The sequence below is a fragment of the Pongo pygmaeus genome, chromosome 15, assembly GCF_028885625.2.
Source record: "Pongo pygmaeus isolate AG05252 chromosome 15, NHGRI_mPonPyg2-v2.0_pri, whole genome shotgun sequence".
In the NCBI taxonomy this organism is placed as follows: domain Eukaryota; kingdom Metazoa; phylum Chordata; class Mammalia; order Primates; family Hominidae; genus Pongo; species Pongo pygmaeus.
The window spans coordinates 65,515,382-65,538,858 of NC_072388.2; the positions used below are offsets into that span (position 1 = coordinate 65,515,382).

The following is a 23,477-nucleotide window of genomic DNA, read 5'->3' on the forward strand; positions in this document are numbered from 1 at the left end:
AATGTCTTTTCGTGAAAATTGTTATTGGCACATACTAATCTTTTTTTTTTTTCTGGATTTATTTTATTGCAAAACCAATAAATGTTACAGTGTTGTTAAAAGTAATAGATTTAAAAAACATTTTATTTTCTTAAACCTAACAATTCAAATAACCTAAAATAATATTACATTTCTATTAAGTATTCATTTTTATAGAGACCAAAACTTCTTTACAAAATGTCTTCATGTATAATATAAATTTGATTTTTAGATGTGAGAAAAGTAATAATCATAATCATTGCCTAAATCCACAAAATAAGTAGATATTCTATAATATGTATTTCAGTAATCACAATGTAGTGGATTCAGGCAGAGATGAGAGACACTCTGATTTTAGCAGAAAAAGACTGTGCTAAATTACCTCTTTGCCTTTTTTCACTCTGTTCCTAGGATACCAATATAATAAATAGTACCTTTAGAACTGTGATACACTGAGAAAATGTTCTTTTTTTTTCTTTTATTATTATGATTATGATTATTATTATTATTATACTTTAGGTTTTATGGTACATGTGCGCAATGTGCAGGTAAGTTACATATGTATGCATGTGCCATGCTGGTGCGCTGCACCCACCAACTCGTCATCTAGCATTAGGTATATCTCCCAATGCTATCCCTCCCCCCTCCCCCCACCCCACAACAGTCCCCGAAGTGTGATGTTCCCCTTCCTGTGTCCATGTGTTCTCATTGTTCAATTCCCACCTATGAGTGAGAATATGCGGTGTTTGGTTTTTTGTTCTTGCGATAGTTTACTGAGAATGATGATTTCCAATTTCATCCATGTCCCTACAAAGGACGTGAACTCATCATTTTTTATGGCTGCATAGTATTCCATGGTGTATATGTGGCACATACTAATCTTGATCCATTATCTTGATTTAACTTGGCATATTAATCATTTGGAATACATTTTTAGAATTCTGTTAGGTTTTCGTGCCTTTGAGTGTGTCATTGCATTACAGATTAATCACTTAATGAAGATAAGAAGTGGAAAGTTCTCAGTTGTAGAGTTGAATAGACTTTTATGGAAATTTCTTTTCAATTTGCATGAGGTCAAAAAAATTTGGCTGGAAATGTAATTTGAAAATTTATCTGCTGCCCGTTTGTCAGGAAAGGAGATTTTGCTTCTTTAACTGTTGTCACAAAAAGAATGTGTTAACTTTCAACAGCATAAAACAGCTTGAAAGTACTTAGAATTCAAACAATGTTTGCAGTTGTTAAATGACTATCGTAATATAAGTTTTGCATATAATCATTGTTTTGGCTTATAATTACATTAATGCCATGAAATCTTTACATCAGTTTCTCTTTTTGAATTTTTAAATATATATGTAAAGGCTTTATTAATTATTGATTCAAACTGTTTCTTCTTTTGTGAACTTTGTGTCTTTAATGAATTGGTTTATTCCATCAAGATTATCAAATTGTTGATTCATGTCTTGTTCATAATATTCCTTTATTATCTCTTTAATGTCTATGACATCTGCAATGATATCTCCTCTTTGTTTCTGTTATTCATGATTTGTGCTTTCAGTGAACTTGGCGAGAGGTGTATTGATTTTATCAAAGAATCGCCTTTTGGTTTCATTCATTTTTCTCTTTAGATTTCCCATTATCAGTTGCATTGATTTCTGCTCAAATTTTTGTTATTTATTTGCTTCTGCTTAATTTGGATTTAATTTGCTCTCATATAGCTAGTTTGATAAGGTGGAGGCTTAGATTATTAATTTTAAATCTTTCTTCTTTTCTAATATATGCATTCAATGTTATAAATTTCCCTCTAAACACTGCTTTTACTGCCTCCCTTACATTTTGATAAATTATGGTATCATTATTTAAATAAAAATATTTCTAAATATATTTTGAGATTTATTTTTGACATGTTCTTTAGAAGTGTTTTGTTTAATCTATAGGTATTTGGGGATACTTCTTTTATTCTCCTGTTATTGATTTCTAGTTTAATTCCATTATGGTCTGAGAGCCAACACTATAATTTTGTGGTAAGATGTGAATGTGGTCCGTTTGGTGAATGTTCCATGTTAGTTTGAGAAGAATGTGTATTCTGCTTTTATTGGATGAAGTCATCAATAGATGAGAGTATATCAAATTGATTATTAGTGCTGTTGAGTTCAGCTGTATCCTTATTGATTTTTTTCTTGTGAGATTTGTTCATTTATGATAGAGGGTTGTTAGTCTCCAACTATAACAGGGGTTTCATCTATTACTCCTTCCACTTCTATCAGTTTTTGCCTCATATATTTTAATGTTCCGTTGTTAGGTGTACATATGCTAAGGACTGTTATGTATTCTTGGAAAATTCCTCCCTTTATCATAACATATTGCCCCTCTTTATTCCTGAAAACTTTTCTTGCTTTGAAATCTGCTCTGTCTGAAATTAATACAGCTACTGTCACTTTCTTTTGATCAGTGTCAGCATGGCATTTCTTTCTCCATCCTTTCACTTTTATCTGTAAGTATTTTAAATTTGAAGTGGATTTTTTAGTAGAAAACGTATAATTGGACCTTATTTTTTTAATCTACCCTGACAATCTCTGTTTTTTAATTGGTGCATTCGGACCATTGACATTCAACATCATTATCGATGTAGGTGAATTAATAGCTACCATATTTTAAACTTTTTTATTTGTTGCTTTTGACCTTTGTTCTTGTTTTGTCTCCCACTCTTCTACCTTTTGTGTTTCTAATTGAACGTTTTGTGTAATTTGAATTTCTCTTTTGTCATAGCGTTATCAGTTATGCGTCTGTTTTTAATTTTTATTTTTATTAGTTTTTTGAGACAAAGTCTGGCTCTGTCTCCCAGGCTGGAGTACAGTGGCGCAATCTCTGCTCACTGCAACCTCCGCCTCCTGGGTTCAAGCGATTCTCCTGCCTCAGCCTCCCTAGTAGCTGGGACTACCAGTGGGTGCCACCACGCCCAGGTAATTTTTTGTATTTTTAGTAGAGACGGGGTTTCACCGTGTTAGCCAGGATGGTCTTGATCTTCTGACCTCATGATCCGCCCACCTCGGCCTCCCAAAGTGCCAGAAATACAGGCATGAGCCACGACACCCTGCCTGTTTTTATTTTTTAATGGTCATCCTAGAGTTTTTAATATACATTTCAACTAAACCAAGTCCAATAACACTATATTCACAAGCAGTGTGAGAAAATAATCCTGATTCCTCTCTTCTACCCAGTGTATGCTTACTGGAATTCATTTAACTTTATAAAAGCATGCAGAAGAATATGTGTATATATAAGACTATGTAATCATATACATTGTTGCTATTATTATTTTGAACAAACTATTATGTTAAATTAGGAAAAAGAAAAATTTTTACTTTACCTTCATTTATTTCTTCTCTAACGCACTTTGTTTATTTAAGAAGATCTCAGTTTCTGACTGATAATCATTTTTCTTCTTTCTGAAGAAATTCTTTTAACATTTCTTGTATGTCAGGGCTCCTGGCAACAAATTAGCCAATTTTTTTACTGCCCGAGAAAGTCTTTATTTCACCTTCACATTTTTTCCTTTATTTTTAGCTGACATGTAGTAATTGCACACATTTATGGTCTACAGAGTGATATTTCAATACATTTATACAATGTGTAATTATAAAATCAGGGTATTTAGCATATCCATAATCTCAAACACTTATCAATTCTCTTTACTGTGAACATTCAAAAGCTTCTCTTCTAGTTTTTTGAAAATATACAATAAATTCTAGTCATCCATATTTATACTACAGTGCTGTAAAGACTAGAGCTTACTCCTATTTTTCTTTTCTTTTTTTTTTTCTTTGAGACGGAATCTAGCTCTGTCGCCCAGGCTGGAGTGCAGTGGTGCGATCTCGGCTCACTGCAACTTCTGCCTCTGGGTTCATGCCATTCTCCTGCCTCAGCCTCCCGAGTAGCTGGGACTACAGGCACCCACCACCACTCCCGGCTAATTTTTTGTATTTTTAGTAGAGATAGGGTTTCACCATGTTAGCCAGGATGGTCTTGATCTCCTGACCTCATGATCCACCCGCCTCAGCCTCCCAAAGTGCTGGGATTACAGGCGTGAGCCCCTGCGCCTGGTCCTTGCTCCTATTGTCTAGCTTTAAGTTTGTGTTCATTAACCAGCCTCTTCCCATCCTTCCCTACCCACTCCCCTTCTAAGCCTCTAGCAACCACAATTCTACTCTCTACTTCTATGACCTCTTTTTTTGTTTTTAATGGATACTACATATGCATGAGAACATGCAGTATTTATCTTTCTGACTTATTTCACATAACATAATGTCCTCCAGGGTGATCCATGTTGCTGTCTATGACTGTATTTAATTCTCTCTCTCTTTTTTATGACTGAATAGCAATCAATTATGTATATACGCCACATCATTCTCTTTATCCATTCATCTGTTGATGGATGTTTAGTTTGATTCCATATCTTGGATATTGTGAATCATGCTGCAGTAAACATGGGAATGTAAGTATCCCTTTGACATAATTGATTTCCTTGCTTTTTGATAAATGCCCATTCCTGTGATTGCTGGATCAGATGGTAGTTAAATTTTTACTTTTTGAGGAACCTCCATACTGTTTTTCATAATGGCTATACTAATTTACATACCTACAAACAATGCATAAGTTCCTGTTTCTCTTTGTCGTCACCAGCATATCTTATCTTTGGTCTTTTATAATAGCCATTCCGACTGGGGTGAGATGATATCTCATTGCAGTTTTGATTTATGTTTCCCTGATGACTAGGGATGTTGAGCATTCATTCATATATTTGTTGGCTATTTGTTTGTCTTCTTTTGAGATGTCTATTCAGATTCTTTTTCCAGTTTTTTTTTGTTGTTGTTTTTTTGGTTTTTTTTTTTGACGAAGTTTTACTCTTGTTGCCCATGCTGAAGTCAAATGGCGTGATCTCGGCTCACTGCAACTTCTGCCTCCCGAATTCAAGCGATTCTCCTGCCTCAGCCTCCTGAGTAGCTGGGGACTACAGACATGTACCACGCCCGGCTAATTTTTGTATTTTTAGTAGATACGGGGTTTCACCATGTTGGCCAGGATGGTCTCGATCTCTTGACCTCGTGATCTGCCCGCCTCGGCCTCCAAAAGTGCTGGGATTACAGGCGTGAACCACCGTGCCCGGCCTCTTTTTCCAGTTTTTAATCAGATTTTTTGATGGGTTATGTGAGTTCCATATCTATTCTGGACATTATTCCCTTGTCAGGTAAATAATTTGCAAATATTTTCTTTCGTTCAACATACTATATTTCTTTACTCTGTTGATCTTCTTTTTTTGCTCTACAGAAGCTTTTTAGTTTGGTATAGTTCCATTTGTCTATTTTTATTTTTATTGCCTGTGCCTTTGAAATCTTTAAAATCTTTGCTTAGACAGATGTCCTGAAGCATTTCTTACATGTTTTCTTGCAGTTATTTTGTAATTTCAGGTCTCAGGTTTAAATCTTTAATCCATTTTGAGTTGATTTTTGTGGTGAGAAGGATCTACTTTCATTCTTCTGCATATAAATATCCAATTTTCCAACACCATTTAGATATTTTATTCTTTTTAGCAGGTATTGACTGCAAATGAGATTGCTTTCCTGATTTTTTTTTCAGCTAGTTGGTTATTCTATAAAAACATCACTGATTCGTGCATGTTAATTTTGTATCCTGCAACTTTACTGAATTTGTTTAGCAGTTCAAAGATATTTTATCCTTTTATAGATTCAGGAGGGATATGTGCAGGTTTGTTACATGTGTATATATTGCATAATGGTGGGATTTGGGTTTCTGGTTTACTCATCATCTGACTAGTGAATATTGTACCCAATAGGTAATTTTTCAACCCCAACCTCCCTTCTTTTGGAATCCCCAGTTTCTATTATTTTTCTTCCTAGAGTTTTTTGAAGAGTCTTTAGGATTTTTTATATGTAAGATTGTGTCATCTGCAAAGAGGGACAATTTGCCTTTCTTTTTTCTAATTTAGATGAACTTTATTTCCTTTTGTGGCCTAATTTTTCTTACAAGGAATTCCAGTTCTATCTTAAATACAAGTTGTAAAAGTATACATTCTTTTCTTGTTCTAGTTCTTAAAGGCTTTTAGCTTTTCTCCATTGAGTGTGATATTGGCTGGGTGTTTTTCATATTTGGACTTTATTGTGTTTAGGTATAATCTTTCTATACTTAATTTTTAGAGTGTTTATTATGAAGGGAGTAGAATTTTATCAGATGCTTTCTTTGGATTTGAGATGATCATATGATTTGCTTTTCATCTATCATTCTGTTGATGTGATGTAGCACGTCTATTTAACCATCCTCGCATACCTGGGATAAATTCCACTCAATCATACTATATATATTTTTTTTTTTGATGTGCCATTGGATTCAGATTCCTAGTATTTTGTTCAGGATTTTTGCATCTATGCTAATCATGGATATTGACCTCTAGTTTTCTTTGTGATTGTTGTTGCAATCAATTCATTCATTGACCTCATAGAATGAATTAGGAAGAATTTCCACCTTTTTAATTTTTTGGAAGAGTTTCAGCAAAATAGATGCTCTTCTTTTAAAGCTTTTTGGTCCTGGGCTTTTTGTTAGGTGACTTTTTTATTGCCGATTTAATCTCGTTACTCATTATTATTATTTTTTATTATTATTATACTTTAAGTTTTAGGGTACATGTGCACAATGTGCAAGTTAGTTACATATGTATACATGTGCCATGCTGATATGCTGCACCCATTAACTCGTCATTTAGCATTAGGTATATCTCCTAAAGCTACCCCTCCCCGCTCCCCCCACCCCACAACAGTCACCAGACTGTGATGTTCCATCCTTCCTGTTTCCATGTGTTCTCATTGTTCAATTCCCACCTATGAGTGAGAATATGCGGTGTTTGGTTTTTTGTCCTTGCGATAGTTTACTGAGAATGATGATTTCCAATTTCATCCACGTCCCTACAAAGGATATGAACTCATCATTTTTTATGGCTGCATAGTATTCCATGTTGTATACGTGCCACATTTTCTTAATCCAGTCTATCATTGTTGGACATTTGGCTTGGTTCCAAGTCTTTGCTATTGTGAATAGTGCCGCAATCAACATACGTGTGCATGTGTCTTTATGGCAGCATGATTTATAGTCCTTTGGGTATATACCCAGTAATGGGATGGCTGGGTCACATGGTATTTCTAGTTCTAGATCCCTGAGGAATCGCCACACTGACTTCCACAATGGTTGAACTAGTTTACAGTCCCACCAACAGTGTAAGAGTGTTCCTATTTCTCCACATCCTCTCCAGCACCTGTTGTTTCCTGACTTTTTAATGATCGCCATTTTAACTGGTGTGAGATGGTATCTCATTGTGGTTTTGATTTGCATTTCTCTGATGGCCAGTGATGAGGAGCATTTTTTCATGTGTTTTTTGGCTGCATAAATGTCTTCTTTTGAGAAGTGTCTGTTCATGTCCTTTGCCCACTTTTTGATGGGGTTGTTTGTTTTTTTCTTGTAAATTTGTTTGAGTTCATTGTAGATTCTGGATATTAGCCCTTTGTCAGATAAGTAGGTTGCAAAAATTTTCTCCTATTTTGTAGGTTGCCTGTTCACTCTGATGGTAGTTTCTTTTGCTGTGCAAAAGCTCTTGAGTTTAATTAGATCCCATTTGTCAATTTTGGCTTTTGTTGCCATTGCTTTTGGTGTTTTAGACATGAAGTCCTTGTCCATGCCTATGTCCTGAATGGTAATGCCTAGGTTTTCTTCTAGGGTTTTTATGGTTTTAGGTCTAACATGTAAGTCTTTAATCCATCTTGAATTGATTTTTGTATAAGGTGTAAGGAAGGGGTCCAGTTTCAGCTTTCTCCATATGGCTAGCCAGTTTTCCCAGCACCATTTGTTAAATAGGGAATCCTTTCCCCATTGCTTGTTTTTCTCAGGTTTGTCAAAGATCAGATAGTTGTAGATATGCGGCATTATTTCTGAGGGCTCTGTTCTGTTCCATTGATCTATATCTCTGTTTTGGTACCAGCACCATGCTGTTTTGGTTACTGTAGCCTTGTAGTATAGTTTGAAGTCAGGTAGCATGATGCCTCTAGCTTTGTCCTTTTGGCTTAGGATTGACTTGGCGATGCGGGCTCTTTTTTGGTTCCGTATGAACTTTAAAGTAGTTTTTTCCAATTCTGTGAAGAAAGTCATTGGTAGCTTGATGGGGATGGCATTGAATCTATAAATTACCTTGGACAGTATGGCCATTTTCACGATATTGATTCTTCCTACCCATGAACATGGAATGTTCCTCCATTTGTTTGTATCCTCTTTTATTTCATTGAGCAGTGGTTTGTAGTTCTCCTTGAAGAAGTCCTTCACATCCCTTGTAAGTTGGATTCCTAGGTGTTTTATTCTCTTTGAAGCAATTGTGAATGGGAGTTCACTCATGATTTGGCTCTCTGTTTGTCTGTTATTGGTGTATAAGAATGCTTGTGATTTTTGCACATTGATTTTGTATCCTGAGACTTTGCTGAAGTTGCTTATCAGCTTAAGGAGATTTGGGGCTGAGATGATGGGGTTTTCTAGATATACAATCATGTCATCTGCAAACAGGGACAATTTGACTTCCTCTTTTCTTAATTGAACACCCTTTTTTTCCTTCTCCTGCCTAATTGCCCTGGCCAGAACTTCCAACACTATGTTGAATAGGAGTGGTGAGAGAGGGCATCCGTGTCTTGTGCCAGTTTTCAAAGGGAATGCTTCCAGTTTTTGCCTATTCAGTATGATATTGGCTGTTGATTTGTCATAGATAGCTCTTATTATTTCGAGATACGTCCCATCAATACCTAATTTATTGAGAGTTTTTAGCATGAAGCGTTGTTGAATTTCGTTACTCATTATTGATCTGCTCAGGTTTTCTATTTCTTCCTGATTTAATTTGTGAGATTGTATGTGTCCGGGAATGTATCCATTTAATATAAGTTTTCTAATTTCTTAGTGTGCAGTTGTTTATAATAATTTCTAGTGGTCCTTTGTGTTTCTGTTGTATCAGTTGTAACGTCTCATTTTTTATTTCTGTTTTTACTTATTTGAGTCTTCCTTTTTTCTTGATTAGTCTAGCTACTGGTTTGTAAATATAGTTTATGTTTTCATAAAACCAATGTTTCTTGTGATCCTTTGTTGGTTTTTGTGTCTATTTACTTCTGCTCTGATGTTTCCTTCTTCTTCTTTTAGGTTTGGCTTGTTCTTCCTTTTCTGGTTTCTTGAGGTGCTTTGTCAGATTGATTAAGTGAAATTGTTCAAATGGTTTAAGTGTTTATTGCTGTAAACTTCCCTTTTAGTACTATTTCTCAGTACATTATAAGTTTTTGGTTTGCTGTTTCTATATTAATTTGTTTCAAGACTTTTTTGGTGTCTTTTTAAATTTCTTCATTGAACCATAAGTTTCTCAGGGTTTTTTCTCTTTTTTTCTTGATTAATCTGATTAATTTTTGATTTTCATGTATTTGTAGAATTTCAAAAGTTCCTCTTGTTACTAATTTCTAGTTTTACTCTATTATGGTTTGAGAAGACACTTGATATAATACTGATTTTTGAAAATTTCTTGAAGCCAGTCTTGTGGCCTAACATATGGTCCGTCTTGTAGAATGTTCTATGTGCTGATGTCAAAAAATGGATCTAAAATGGTTTACAGGCCATATTTGTTCCAACAGCTGCAGTTGGACCAAATATATTCTGTAAGCCATCTTTAGATCCATTTGGACACACATTTTTGAAGGATAACTTTTTTGGTATAGTATTATTAATCAGTAGGTATTTTTTGTTTTAGTACTTTGCTTAAACCATTTTTTTTCTCTCCTGGCTTATAATGGTTCTGCTGAGAAATTTGCTGTTAGTCTGAAAGGGATTCCCTTATATGTAATGCCTTTTGCTGTTTTTAGAATTATTTCTTTGTCTTTGACTCTTGGCAGTTTGAGAGATATGTGTCTCAGAGATGACATTTTTGGGTTGAGTATTTGGGGGACATTTGACCTTTCTGGATCTTGATGTCTCTCTCTCAAAATATGGGAAGTATTCAGCCATTATTTTACCAAAAAAGTTTTCTATGCCTTTTCTATACTCATTTCCTTCTATAATTCACAAAATGTGAATATTTATTTACTTGATGGTTTCCCATGTCATGTAGGTTTATTCATTCTTTTTTTAAATTTTTTTTTCCTTTTGTCTAGGTTATTTTTAAAAACCTGTCTTCAAGTACTAAAATTATGTTCTACTTGATCTAGTTGATTGTTGAAGCTTTCAATTGTATTTTTTTATTTTTAATCATTGAATTCTTGAGTTCTGGGATTTCTGTTTAGTTGTTGTTTTCTATGACATTCTATTTAGTTTCTCATTTAGATCACCAGTTGTTTTTTTTTTTCAGATTTATGTACATTTTCTATCTGTGTTCTTTTTTATCTAGTAAGTTTTAAAAGATTATCATTTAAATTTTTTAAGTTATTTCATAGTTTTTCTTTTGGGGCTCTGTTATTGGAGAATTATTGTGTTTCATGGCAGTGTCATATTTCCTTTTTCATGTGTCTTGCATCCCTCCCTACATTGATAACTGTGTATATGGTTAGCGATTTCTTCTTTCAGTTTTCTGGATTAGCTTTTTTAGGTAAACTTTTTTCTGTAGACATATCTATAGTGTCATTTGGGTAGAGAGTTTTGGCTTTGGTTCAGGTGGTTGCATTAGTGTAGTCTCTGTATGATTACTTTGGCTCTAAATAATGTTAGCCCTGTCTGCAGTTTCCCAGGGGGGTTCAGGTGAGGTTGTTCATGGAGTCAGCGACAAGACTTTTCTGGGGACAGGGATATTTGGTGGGCTTGTTCTTTGGCTCCTAAGGGTTGTGCACAGGCACTGGCAGTGTTAGCAGTGGGCTGTTCTTGGGCTCCTGGGTGGTGATTGGAGGCACGTGGTGGCCTTACCACTGGAGTTCATGAGGTCATCATTTGTGGTACGCACTGGGTGGGCTGGCCCTCAGGCCCGAAGTCTCCCTGTTTATGTGCTGACTGTAGTTGTAGCAGGCCCTGGTTGAGCCAGTCTGTGAGTTCAGAGGTGGCACACATGGGTGCCTTCATTTTTAGATGGATATTTTATCAAGGTACAAACTTTTGGATTCAGAATTTATCTCAAGTATTTTAAACATATTGTCCCATTGTTTCTGTATTTGATAGTTTCTGTTAAAAATTCAGCTTTAGGTTTTCTTGTTTTTCTTTTGAAAGTCATGTCTTTTTTCTCCCTCTGACTGTTGTTAAAGTGTTCTCGTTATCTTTGATTTTCAGCATTTTGAGTGTTGGTTGTGTTTTTTTTCACCTTTGCCAGTGTGGTGTTTGCCATACTTCTTAAGTCAGAACATTAATATATTGTATCAGTTTTGGGCTAGTCTCAGCAATTTTTAACTTTTTCTGAAAGTATTGTTTCTCCTCACTTTCTGTCTGCTTTATTCTAACTGGAATTATATTTGTGTTGAAGTGTTTAATTCCCACATATCTCTTATGCTCTGTTCATTTCATTTTTTTCTTGCTCTGCTTCAGTGTGGATATTTCCTGCTGACCTATATTCAAATTCACTAATCTGTGCTTTGCTGTATTCAGTCAGTTATAAAACCCACCCACCAACTGCTTAATTGGAGATAGTGTGTTTTTCAGATATAAAATCACTGTTTAATTTTTAAAATAGATTTTCATTCTTTGTTGAAGTTTTCCTTTTTTCATCTACTTTGAAGATCTTTTTTAAAGTCCTTGTCTTCTAACTCTGTATCATCTGTGGGTCTGTTTATGTTTATTCTCTTTTCCCTTGATTGTTAGTCACATTTTGTGCCCCTTTCCATACCTTATAATTTTTATCATATACCAAATATTGTTTATAATAGAGCAGCAGAAATTGAACTAAATATTATTTTTCTTCAATTCTGTATTAGATAAGATCAAGTGCTAATCACCTCAACTCAATTATGAATCTTACTGCATCAAGTCTGGGTGGCAGCTTTTGATACACTTAGAATGCCTTTGATTTTAAATGTCCTAATGACAAGAACTATTGTGTTGCAGACTCTACTGTCTGGTGACTTTGTATTTATATACTGTAAAATTGTTGGAGATTTTACTCTACCTTTCTGGTGCTGCTCCCTTTACTCATTTCCTCCTGCTCCCCACCCACTAAGGGGATGCTTTTGGTTGAGAGCAAATATCTTGTGGGAAGACCTATTAAAATTTTATCCTCACAGTGGTAGGCTCCATCTGTTCTAGTGTGACTTTGTCTTCTAATCACCACAACATTACAGGGATTATTATTTGCCCCATGGCCTGTTCTCCCAACTGCTGCCCCAAATCCTCTTAGGTAATTCTGGCACTCAGCAAATTTTTCAGGAAGAAAACTGTCTGTAATTTTGGGCTTCATCAGATTCCAGTTTTTCATGCCAGCTTACAAATTATCAAGAGCTGTGCTGGTTTTTCTTTTCCTTAGTAGTGTCCTTCTTTCTTAGCTAGTCTGTGTCTAAATGGCAAATCCTTCCAGAAATTAAAATAATCAGTAGGATTAGCTGACTTAAGAGATATTAATCATCCTGCAAATTTAGTTTCTCCTTTCTATTTCCATTGTTCGCCAATATTTTTAAAAATATGATTTTGTAGTTTGTCTCTTTTTTTCCTAGTTCTTGTGGGGGCAGTGACTTGCTACTGTGTACTAGTAAATTAATCTTGTAACAGTAAGAACAAAATTTAGACCGACATGTTTATTGTTTTATGTAATGTATTTGTATAGAGTTGGTGTGCTTAAAGTAGTGGATTGTTATTGAAATGTTGGCCTGTTTAGAATATTAATATTTGTTGCTAAATTCACCAGGCCTATAAATAAATCAATATTAATGTTTGGGGAAAAATGAAAAAAAAAAGCTATTTTTCATTTCAAAATGTCTTTTGGTCAGCAATAACTTAAATGAAATGTAAACAAAAATTAATTTTTTTTTCTTTTCCGCATTCCTATTTAGTGAGTGATAGTTGCTTCAGGAATCTTGCAGAAGACCGCAGTGGGATAAATCTCAAAGATCTCGTACAAGATCCTTCTTTGTGAGTATTTTGCTTTCAGTATTAAGTATAAATTAAAACTTTATTATTAGTGTTCCTTTTCTCAAAAGAGTTTTATGTGAAAACTTATTTAAGGTACAACAGTTTTTTCTTTTCTAATAATGCGTTTTACACGTATTGAAGTCTGACAGAACAGTTCAGAAATAGAATAGATTTTAGAAGGAATGATGTTATGATTAATGATTGATTTTCAAGGAGGAATGCTGATGGCTGATGATATCTTGCCAATGTGGCAGTAGCTACTAGCCAAGAAAGATGATTAGTAGTTGATTTGCTTGGGAAAGAGAGATTGAATTTGTTTACAACAATTTGAAGTTTTATGAATATATTATTTATAGTAATTATTTGTAATTATAATTAGAAATATAAAATAGTTATTTGTTATAACAATATACATTTGAATATGTTAGATATATTTCTGGTGTTTTACATATGGCACAAGAATTTTGGAGAGTTTTATAGATTTCAGTTTTTAGTTTTTTTGCTCATCAGTCAGTCCCATTCTTTATTAGCATATCTTTCTAATACATATACTCTACAATAATGTCACTTTCTATTTCATAAATTTTTTTACACTTTTATATTTACTGGTAAATATGCATACTATCTATGAACATACCTTGCCAATAAGATCACTGTTTATTAAAAAAATAATAATAATTAAAACTAGTTAAGCCTGCGAAGCAGAGTAAAGAAAATTGAATACTGCCAGGTGCCTTCTTTAATGATACATATAATGCATACAATTAAATATGTCCTAATAGGAAATCCATCTCCCAGATCACATGTAATATACCCTCCCACGGGAGTCACTAATAAGTCATTGAGAATTTTGTGAGGAATAAACACAAGAATATCTTGAACTTGAAGATTATTGATTCTTTAATGATTGACTAGTCATGTTAAAAAATATGAGAGTGCTGAAAATGTATTGAATATTGAAGTTTATATATGATGTCGTGAGTTCAGAATGCATTTCCAAGTCTACCTCTCTCCATTTTTTTCTTTTCTCAATCTTTCTTTTTCTAACATAAAAGGATTGCAAATATTCCTCCTCCTTGATTTTTATCCCTATGAAGATTTACAGTTGTCCTTTGAGTCCTGTGAAAATTTAACCAACAACGTAATTCTGTTAGGATGTAAATATACCTAGTGAATAACATTTAATTGCATTAAGAGTTCTACTATCCTTATGGATATGGGTAGAAACTTTACAATTTCCACAAAAGACTTTGCTTATTTGAATGAATAAAATAAACTACTGGCCAGGTGCAGTGGCTCATGCCTGTAATCCCAGAACTTTGGGAGGCTGAGGTGGGTGGATCACGAGGTCAGGAGATCAAGACCATCCTGGCCAACATGGTGAAACCTCATCTCTACAAAAAATACAAAAATTAGCTAGGCGTGGTGAGATGTGCCTGTAGTCCCAGCTACTTGGGAGGCTGAGGCAGGAGAATCTCTCGAACCCGGGTGGTGGAGGTTGCAGTGAGCTGAGATTGCGCCACTGCACTCCAGCCTGGGTGACAGAGCGAGGCTCCATCTCAAAAAAAAAATTATTATTGTATTATTTGTAAGATATGTTTTAGTAAAATAAGAATGTATATCTGTTTAATGCAGCAATATGATGAAAAAAATTTGCTCATGTGAACTCCAATTATATAAAAGATTTGAAGAATTACACTTGAATAATGGATTATAATAATCAATTGTCATGTTTTGGGAAAACTTGTTACTTCTTCCTGGAATGTAGAATAACATTCATCATTTAACCTACTACTAAATTCTATATTTAATTTTAGTATTCTAAAACAAAAATTCATCTCAGACTACTTCATTGGAAGGACAAAATAATTCTCAGTGTACCTGTATTAAAACAGCCAGAAATATCTTAATATAGCATCATTCTCTTAACCTGCCATTATCCTCTTGGATTAGTCTAGTATGTAAGAATGTCAGCATTCCTGGAGAAAGAGTTTGTTTTTGCTCCTGCCTGCTTGCCTTTCTAAGGAATTTTTTCTTTATTAAGAACTGTCAGGATATACTATTGATGACTTTAATTCATATTTTAAAGATATATTTCTCATTAGGTAAAATCTTTTAGAGAAAGTAATGCCGAATGTGGAAATATATATATATATATATATATATATAGATACACACACACACACGTGTTGTTATGATGGGAAATATTTTATTCTGAGTTCCTGTCTGATTGCAGTATTCATTTAGTATGTACATTGTAGGTGAGGATTTTTTTTTTTTAAGCTAGGTGCCTCTTTTCTGTCTCAGACTCTTGACATAAATGTTCACTACTTTTCATTGATTCAGATATACTAGATGGTCCTACAGGGAGCTGAATTGTTAATGGTGCAACATTGAATAGGAAGTATATCAGAAATTTTTTGTGTGTTTTTACAAAAATCTCTTCGGCCGGGCGCAGTGGCTCACGCCTGTAATCCCAGCACTTTGGGAGGCCGAGGTGGGCGGATCATGAGGTCAGGAGATCGAGACCATCCTGGCTAACACGGTGAAACCCCGTCTCCACTAAAAATACAAAAAATTAGCCAGGCGTGGGGGCGGGCATCTGTAGTCCCAGCTACTCAGGAGGCTGAGGCAGGAGAATGGCATGAACCCAGAGGCAGAGCTCGCAGTGAGCAGAGATCGCCCAACCACACTCCAGCCTGGGCGACAGAGCGAGACTCCATCTCAAAAAAAAAAAAAAAAACAAAAAAAAACTCCTCCTCAAAGAATTACTGTCATTTGATAACTACTCCAGACTAGTCTGATGGTTATTAAAATTGTATACATGTCATTTTAATACATGTTCCAAATAAAAATTATTAGAATAAGATGTGTGTTGAGTGAATGCTTTGTATGTTAATGTGCCTGGCAGATTTGTATTATGATTCACCCATTTGAGCTGCTGATACTGAAAAGAGTTGATGGTAAATAAGAATTAAGAATTTTAGCCTCAATACTGTTAGAAAGGAAGACAGAATAATAGAGCAATAAAAATTAGGCTAAGGAAACCCAGGCTTATCTAGTCAATATTGATACTCAGAGTAGTGTATTATATGTCTTAATTGGATAAATGAGCAGATACAGAATTTCTGTGGACAAAGTACAGAAATAAAACTGTAATGAGTTTTATTAAGAATATATGATATAAAACAATGTTTAAACCAAGAGTAGTCAGAGCTAGATGAGGGGCTTACTGCATCAGAGATTGAAAGTGCAGAACCTAAACTGACTAATTCATACTCTAAATCTGTGTCAAGCTAATGGAACAATGGTAGGTACTCTGTAATTTACTTTAACTGTATAGTACGTACTCCAATATTTTACTGCCATTGTAGTAAAACTTGTTACTGGGCTTGAATGAACCGAGTGAGCTATTGTGTGAACATGGCAGAGAGATGCCATGGGAGAAAAAAAATTTGAGAAAGTTATGAATCTCTAAGCAAGACTTTCTGGTCTTGCTACTAACTTTTCTTTTTTTTTCTTCTTCTTATACTTTAAGCTCTAGGGTGCATGTGCACAACGTGCAGATTTGTTACGTATGTGTACATGTGCCATGTTGGTGTGCTGCACTCATTAACTCTTCATTTGCATTAGGTATATCTCCTAATGCTATCCCTCCCCCTTCACCCCACCCCACAACAGGCCCCAGTGTGTGATGTTCCCCTTCCTGTGTCCAAGTGTTCTCATTGTTCAATTCCCACCTATGAGTGAGAACATGTGGTGTTTGGTTTTTTGTCCTTGGGATGGTTTGCTGAGAATGATGGCTTCCAACTTCATTCATGTCCCTGCAAAGGACGTGAACTCATCCTTTTTTATGGCTGCATAGTATTCCATGGTGTATATGTACCACATTTTCTTAATCCAGTCTATCGTTGATGGACATTTGGGTTGGTTCCAAGTCTTTGCTATTGTGAATAGTGCCACAATAAACATATGTGTGTCGTGTGTCTTTATAGCAGCATGATTTATAATCCTTTGGGTATATACTCAGTAATAGGATGGCTGGGTCAAATGGTATTTCTAGTTCTAGATCCCTGACTGACTTCCACAAGGGTTGAACTAGTTTACAATCCCACCAACAGTGTAAAAGTGTTCCTATTTCTCCACATCCTCTCCAGCACCTGTTGTTTCCTGACTTTTTAATGATTGCCATTCTAACTGGTGTGAGATGGTATCTCATTGTGGTTTTGATTTGCATTTCTCTGATGGCCAGTGATGATGAGCATTTTTTCATGTATCTGTTGGCTGCATAAATGTCTTCTTCTGAGGAGTGTCTGTTCATATCCTTCACCCACTTTTTGATGGGGTTGTTTTTTTCTTGTAAATTTGTTTGAGTTCTTTGTAGATTCTGGATATTAGCCCTTTGTCAGATGAGTAGATTGCAAAAATTTTCTCCCATTCTGTAGGCTGCCTGTTCACTCTGATGGTAGTTTCTTTTGCTGTGCAGAAGCTCTTGAGTTTAATTAGATCCCATTTGTCAATTTTGGCTTTTGTTGCCATTGCTTTTGGTGTTTTCAACATGAAGTCCTTGCCCATGCCTATGTCCTGAATGGTAATGCCTAGGTTTTCTTGTAGGGTTTTTATGGTTTTAGGTCTGACGTGTAAGTCTTTAATCCATCTTGAATTAATTTTTGTATAAGGTGTAAGGAAGGGATCCAGTTTCAGCTTTCTCCATATGGCTAGCCAGTTTTCCCTGCACCATTTATTAAATAGGGAATCCTTTCCCCATTTCTTGTTTTTGTCAGGTTTGTCAAAGATCCGATGGTTGTAGATGTGTGGCATTATTTCTGAGGGCTCTGTTCTGTTCCATTGATCTATATCTCTGTTTTGGTACCAGTACCATGCTGTTTTGGTTACTGTAGCCTTGTAGTGTAGCTTGAAGTCAGGTAGCGTGATGCCTCCAGCTTTGTTCTTTTGGCTTAGGATTGACTTGGCAATGTGGGCTCTTTTTTGGTTCCATGTGAACTTTAAAGTGTTTTTTTCCAATTCTGTGAAGAAAGTCATTGGTAGCTTGATGGGGATGGCATTGAATCTATAAATTACCTTGGGCATTATGGCCATTTTGATGATATTGATTCTTCCTATCCATGAGCATGGAATGAATGTTCTTCCATTTGTTTATGTTCTCTTTTATTTCGTTGAGCAGTGGTTTGTAGTTCTCCTTGAAGAGGTCCTTCACATCCCTTTAAGTTGGATTCCTAGGTATTTTATTCTCTTTGTAGCAATTGTGAATGGGAGTTCACTCATGATTTGGCTCTCTATTTGTCTGTTATTGGTGTAAAAGAATGCTTGTGATTTTTGCACATTGATTTTATATCCTGAGACTTTGCTGAATTTGCTTACCAGCTTAAGGAGATTTTGGACTGAGACGGTGGGGTTTTCTAAATACACAATCATGTCATGTGCAAACAGGGACAATCTGACTTCCTCTTTTCCTAATTGAATACCCTTTATTTCTTTCTCCTGCCTGATTGTTCTGGCCAGAACGTCCAACACTATGTTGAACAGGAGTGGTGAGAGAGGGCATCCCTGTCTTGTGCCAGTTTTCAAAGGGAATGCTTCCAGTTTTTGCCCATTCAGTATGATATTGGCTGTGGGTTTGTCATGAATAGCTATTATTATTTTGTGATACATCCCATCAATACCTAATTTATTGAGAGTTTTTAGCATGAAGGGCTGTTGAATTTTGCCAAAGGCCTTTTCTGCATCTATTGAGATGATCATGTGGTTTTTGTCTTTGGTTCTGTTTATATGTTGGATTACGTTTACTGATTTGCGAATATTGAACCAGCCTTGCATCCCAGGGATGAAGCTCACTTGATCATGGTGGATAAGCTTTTTGATGTGCTGCTGGACTCCCACACAATAATAATGGGAGACTTTAACACCCCCTTGTCAACACTGGACAGATCAACGAGACAGAAAGTTAACAAAGATATCCAGGAATTGAACTCAGCTCTGCACCAAGCAGACCTAATAGACATCTACAGAACTCTCCACCCCAGCTTTGTTCTTTTTGCTCAGGATTGCTTTGGCTATTCAGGGTCTTTTATGGTTTCATACCAATTTTAGGATTAGTTTTTCTATTTTTGTGATGAATGTCATTGGTATTTTGATAGAGATTGCATTGAATGTATAGATCACTGTTTGTAGCATGTTCATTTTTACAATATTACTTCTTTTGCTCTACTTTATTTGTTTTTTTTTTGAGACAGAGTTACGCTCTTGTTGCTCAGGCTGGAGTGCAATGGCGCAATCTCGGCTCACTGCAACCTCCCGCCTCCTGGGTTCAAGCGGTTCTCCTGCCTCAGCCTCTTGAGTAGCTGGGATTACAGGCATGTGCCACCATGCCCGGCTAATTTTGTATTTTTAATAGAGACAGGGTTTCTCCATGTTGTTCAGGCTGGTCTCTAACTCCTGACCTTAGGTGATCCGCCCACCTCAGTCTCCCAAAGTGCTGGGATTACAGGCATGAGCCACCGTGCCTGGCCAATATTATTTCTTTCAATTCATAAACATAGGATGTGTTTCCATTTGTTTGTGTCCTCTTCAATTTCTTTCATCAGTTTTTTAGTTTGTTTGTGTAGAGATCTTTCACCCTCTTGGTTAAATTTATTTCTAGGTACAGTTGATCCTTGAACAGTATGAGTATTTGGTGTATTGCTCCGGCATGCTGTTGAAAATTGAGGTGTAACTTTTGACTTGCCAAAAATTTAATTACTAACTAATAAGCTACTGTTGACTGGAATCCTTAACAATGACATAAACAGTTGACTAACACATATTTTACATATGTATTACATACTGCATTCTTGAAATAAAGTAAGCTAGAGAAAAGAAAGTATTAAGAATAACAAAATTAAGAAAAAGAAAAAATATTTACTATTCACTAAGTCAAAGTAGATCAACATATAAGTATGCTTTTCATCTTCAGATTGAATAGGCTGATGAGGAGGTGGAGGAGGAGGAAGAGGAAAAGCAGTTGGTTTTGCTGTCTCAGGAGTGGCAGAGGCAGAAGAGTTGTAAGGGAGGTAGGAGAGGCAGGCACACTCAGCGTAACATTTATTGAGAAAAGTCTGCATGCATGTAAGTAGACATGCAGTTCAAGTCTGTATTGTTCAAGGGTCCAACTGAATTTTATTTTTGTATGTAGCTGCCATAAAATGGATTGCTTTTTCAGTTTCTTTTTCCACTAGTTTATTGCTGATGTTTAGAAATGGTAGTTATTTTTTACATTGATTTTCTGTCCTGCAAAAGTACTGAACTTGTTCATCAGTTCTAAGAGTTTTTGCGGGGAGTCTTTACTGTTTTCTATATGTCGTCTACAACATGGGAGATGAATGGGAACAAATTTGGATAGTCCTTTCCAATTTGGATGCCTTTTAATTCTTTCTCTTGCCTAATTTTTATGACTAGGACTTCCAGTACTGTGTTGAATGAAAGTTGTGAAAGTCCTTTGCAGGGACATGGATGAAGCTGGAAACCATCATTATCAGCAAAATATCACAAGGACAGAAAACCAAACACCGCATTTTCTCACTCATAAGTGGGAGTTTAACCATGAGAACACATGGACACAGGGAGTGGAACATCACATACCGTAGTCTGTCGGGGGGTGGGGGTCTGGGGGAGGGATAGCATTAGAAGAAATACTTAATGTAAATGACGAGTTGATGGGTGCAGCAAACCAACATGGCACATGTATACCTGTGTAACACACCTGCATGTTGTGCACATGTATCCTAGAACTTAAAGTATAATTTTTAAAAAAAAAGAAAAAGAAAGTGGTAAAAGTGAGCATCTTTTTTTTGTTCCAGATCTTAGAGGAAAAGCTTTTAACTTTTCCCAAGTCAGTGTGATGTTGGCTGTGGGTTTGCTATATATGGCTTTTGTTGTGTTGAAGTACATTCCTTCTGTATCTAACTTGGTGAGAGTTTTTATCAGGAAGGGAGTTGAATTTTATTACATGCTTTTTCTGTGTTTATTGAAATGATTATATTGTTTTTGTCCTTCATTCTATTGATGTGATGTGTCATATTTATTGATTTGCATATGTTAAACCATCCCATTTATCTCACCCATTTATGCCTGGGATAAATCCTACTTGATGATGGTGAATTATCTTTTTAATATGCTGCTGGATTCTGTTTGCTAGTATGTTGTTGATAATTTTTGCTTCTGTGTTCATCAGGGATGTTGGTCTGTAGTTTTTGTATTTGAGTCCTTAGTCTAGTTTTAGTATCAGGGTAATGCTGGCCTCTTAGAATGAGTTTTGAAGAATTGCCTCCTTCTCAATTTTCTGGAAGTTTTAGAAATATTGATTTTAATTCTGCTTTAAATGTTTGATAGAATTCAGCAGTGAAGACATAGGGTCCCAGGCTTTTAAAATTACAAATTTAGTTACGTTAATTTTCAATTGGTTTATTGGGATTTTTCATTTCTTCTTGGCTCAGTTGTGGTAGGTTGTTTGTTTTCAGGACCATTTCTGCTAGGTTTTCTAATTTGTTGGCGTATAGTTGTTCATAATAGTCTTTAATGATTTTTATTTATGTGGTATCAGTTTTTTGTCTCATTTTTCCTCTCTGATTTTATTTATTTGGGTCTTTTCTCTTTTTATCTTGGTTTATTTGGGTCTTTTCTCTTTTTGTCTTCATTGGTCTAGCTAGTAGTTTGGCAATTTTATTGATCTTCTCATAAAACCAACTTTTTGACATATTTTTTGATATGTTGTATTTTTTTTTCAATTTTACTTATTTCAGCTCTGCTATGTTTTATTTTTTCTACTAATTCTTACTGTTTGTTCTTGATTTTCTTGTCCCTTACGTTAGCTTGTTAGGCTATTTGAAAATTTACTACTTAATGTTGATGTTTATTGCTATAAACTTCTCTCTTAACTACAGTTTGTGATGTATCTCACATTTTTTGGTATGTTGTGTTTCTCTTTTCATTTGTTTCAAGAAATTTGAATTTTTTCTTAATTTTTTTATTGACCCACATTCATTGTGGAGCATGTTCTTCAACTTCCCTATATTTGCAGAGTTTCAGCCATTCCTTTTGTTGATTTCTAGTTTTATTTCATTTTGGCCAGAAAAGATACTTAATATGACTTCAGTTCTTTTAGATTTGTTGAGCCTTGTTTTGTGACCTAATACGTGGTCTGTTCTGGAGAATATTCTATGTGCTGATGAAAAGTATGTGTATTCTGCTGCATTTGGGTGATATTTTCTGTAAAGGTTTGTTAGGTTCATTTGGTCTGAAGAACAGTTTAAATTCAATGTTGTTTTTTAGATTGTCTGTCTAGATGACCTCTGTGACATGCTGAGAGTGGAGTGTTGAAGTCCCCATCTATTATTGTATCAGAATTTATTCCTTCCTTTAAGTCTAACAATATTTGCTTCATATATCTGGGTGCTCCAATGTTGGGTGCATATTATATTTACATTTGTTATCTCCTTTACCGAATTAATCTGTTTATCATTATGTAATGACCTTCTTTGTTTCTTTTTAGTTGTTTTTTGTTTTTATGTTTGTTTGAGACACAGTCTCACTCCCTCGGTTTGTGTAAGTATACTCAATGAAGGTCACATAAGGATGAAATAACCTGAGGATGCATTTCTCAGAATGTATCCCTGTGGTTCAGTGACATTTGACTGTAATGAGTGGCAAAGCAGTAAACTTTGGTCTGTATTACTTGAACTCCTATATGCTGACTCACTTACATATTTCAGTGAAAACCCAAAGATTTTTATTTAGCGTTGAGGGCCTGAACCTCATTTAAAATTAAGTATAGGCTGGGTGCAGTGGCTCACACCTATAATCCCAGCACTTTGGGAGACTGAGGTGGGAGGATCAGTTGAGCCCAGTAATTTGAGACCAGGCTAGGCAACATAGTGAGACACTGTCTCTACAGTTTTTTTTTTTTTTAGATGGAGTCTCGCTATGTCACCAGGCTGAAGTGCAGTGGCACGATCTCGGCTCACTGCAACCACCGCCTCCTGGGTTCAAGCGATTCTTCTGCCTCAGCCTCCTGAGTAGCTGAGATTACAGGCACTCCCCAGCACACCCAGCTAATTTTTGTATTTTTGGTAGAGACAAGGTTTCACCGTGATGGCCAGGATGGTCTCGATCTCCTGACCTCATGATCCACCCGCCTTGGCCTCCCAAAGTGCTGGGATTACAGGTGTGAGCTACTGCACCTGGCCCATGAACATTTTTAAGTGATTTAAAAAAATTTTTAATGAATATTTTATAATACATGAAAATTATATTTCAGTGTCTATAAATAGTTTTGTTAGGGAACACAGCCA

General features: G+C 35.5%; 1 protein-coding gene across 13 annotated transcripts in view; it reads left to right on the forward strand.

The window, feature by feature from the left end:
• GPHN (gephyrin) overlaps window positions 1-23,477 on the forward strand; it is a 682,735-nt gene that overhangs the window by 158,311 nt on the left and 500,947 nt on the right. For all 13 annotated transcript variants that reach the window (XM_054448596.2, XM_063651689.1, XM_063651690.1 and 10 more), the window contains exon 2: window positions 13,053-13,131. In XM_054448596.2, coding sequence (XP_054304571.1) covers window positions 13,053-13,131 — 79 coding nt within the window. The remainder of the gene's footprint in view (window positions 1-13,052; window positions 13,132-23,477) is intronic.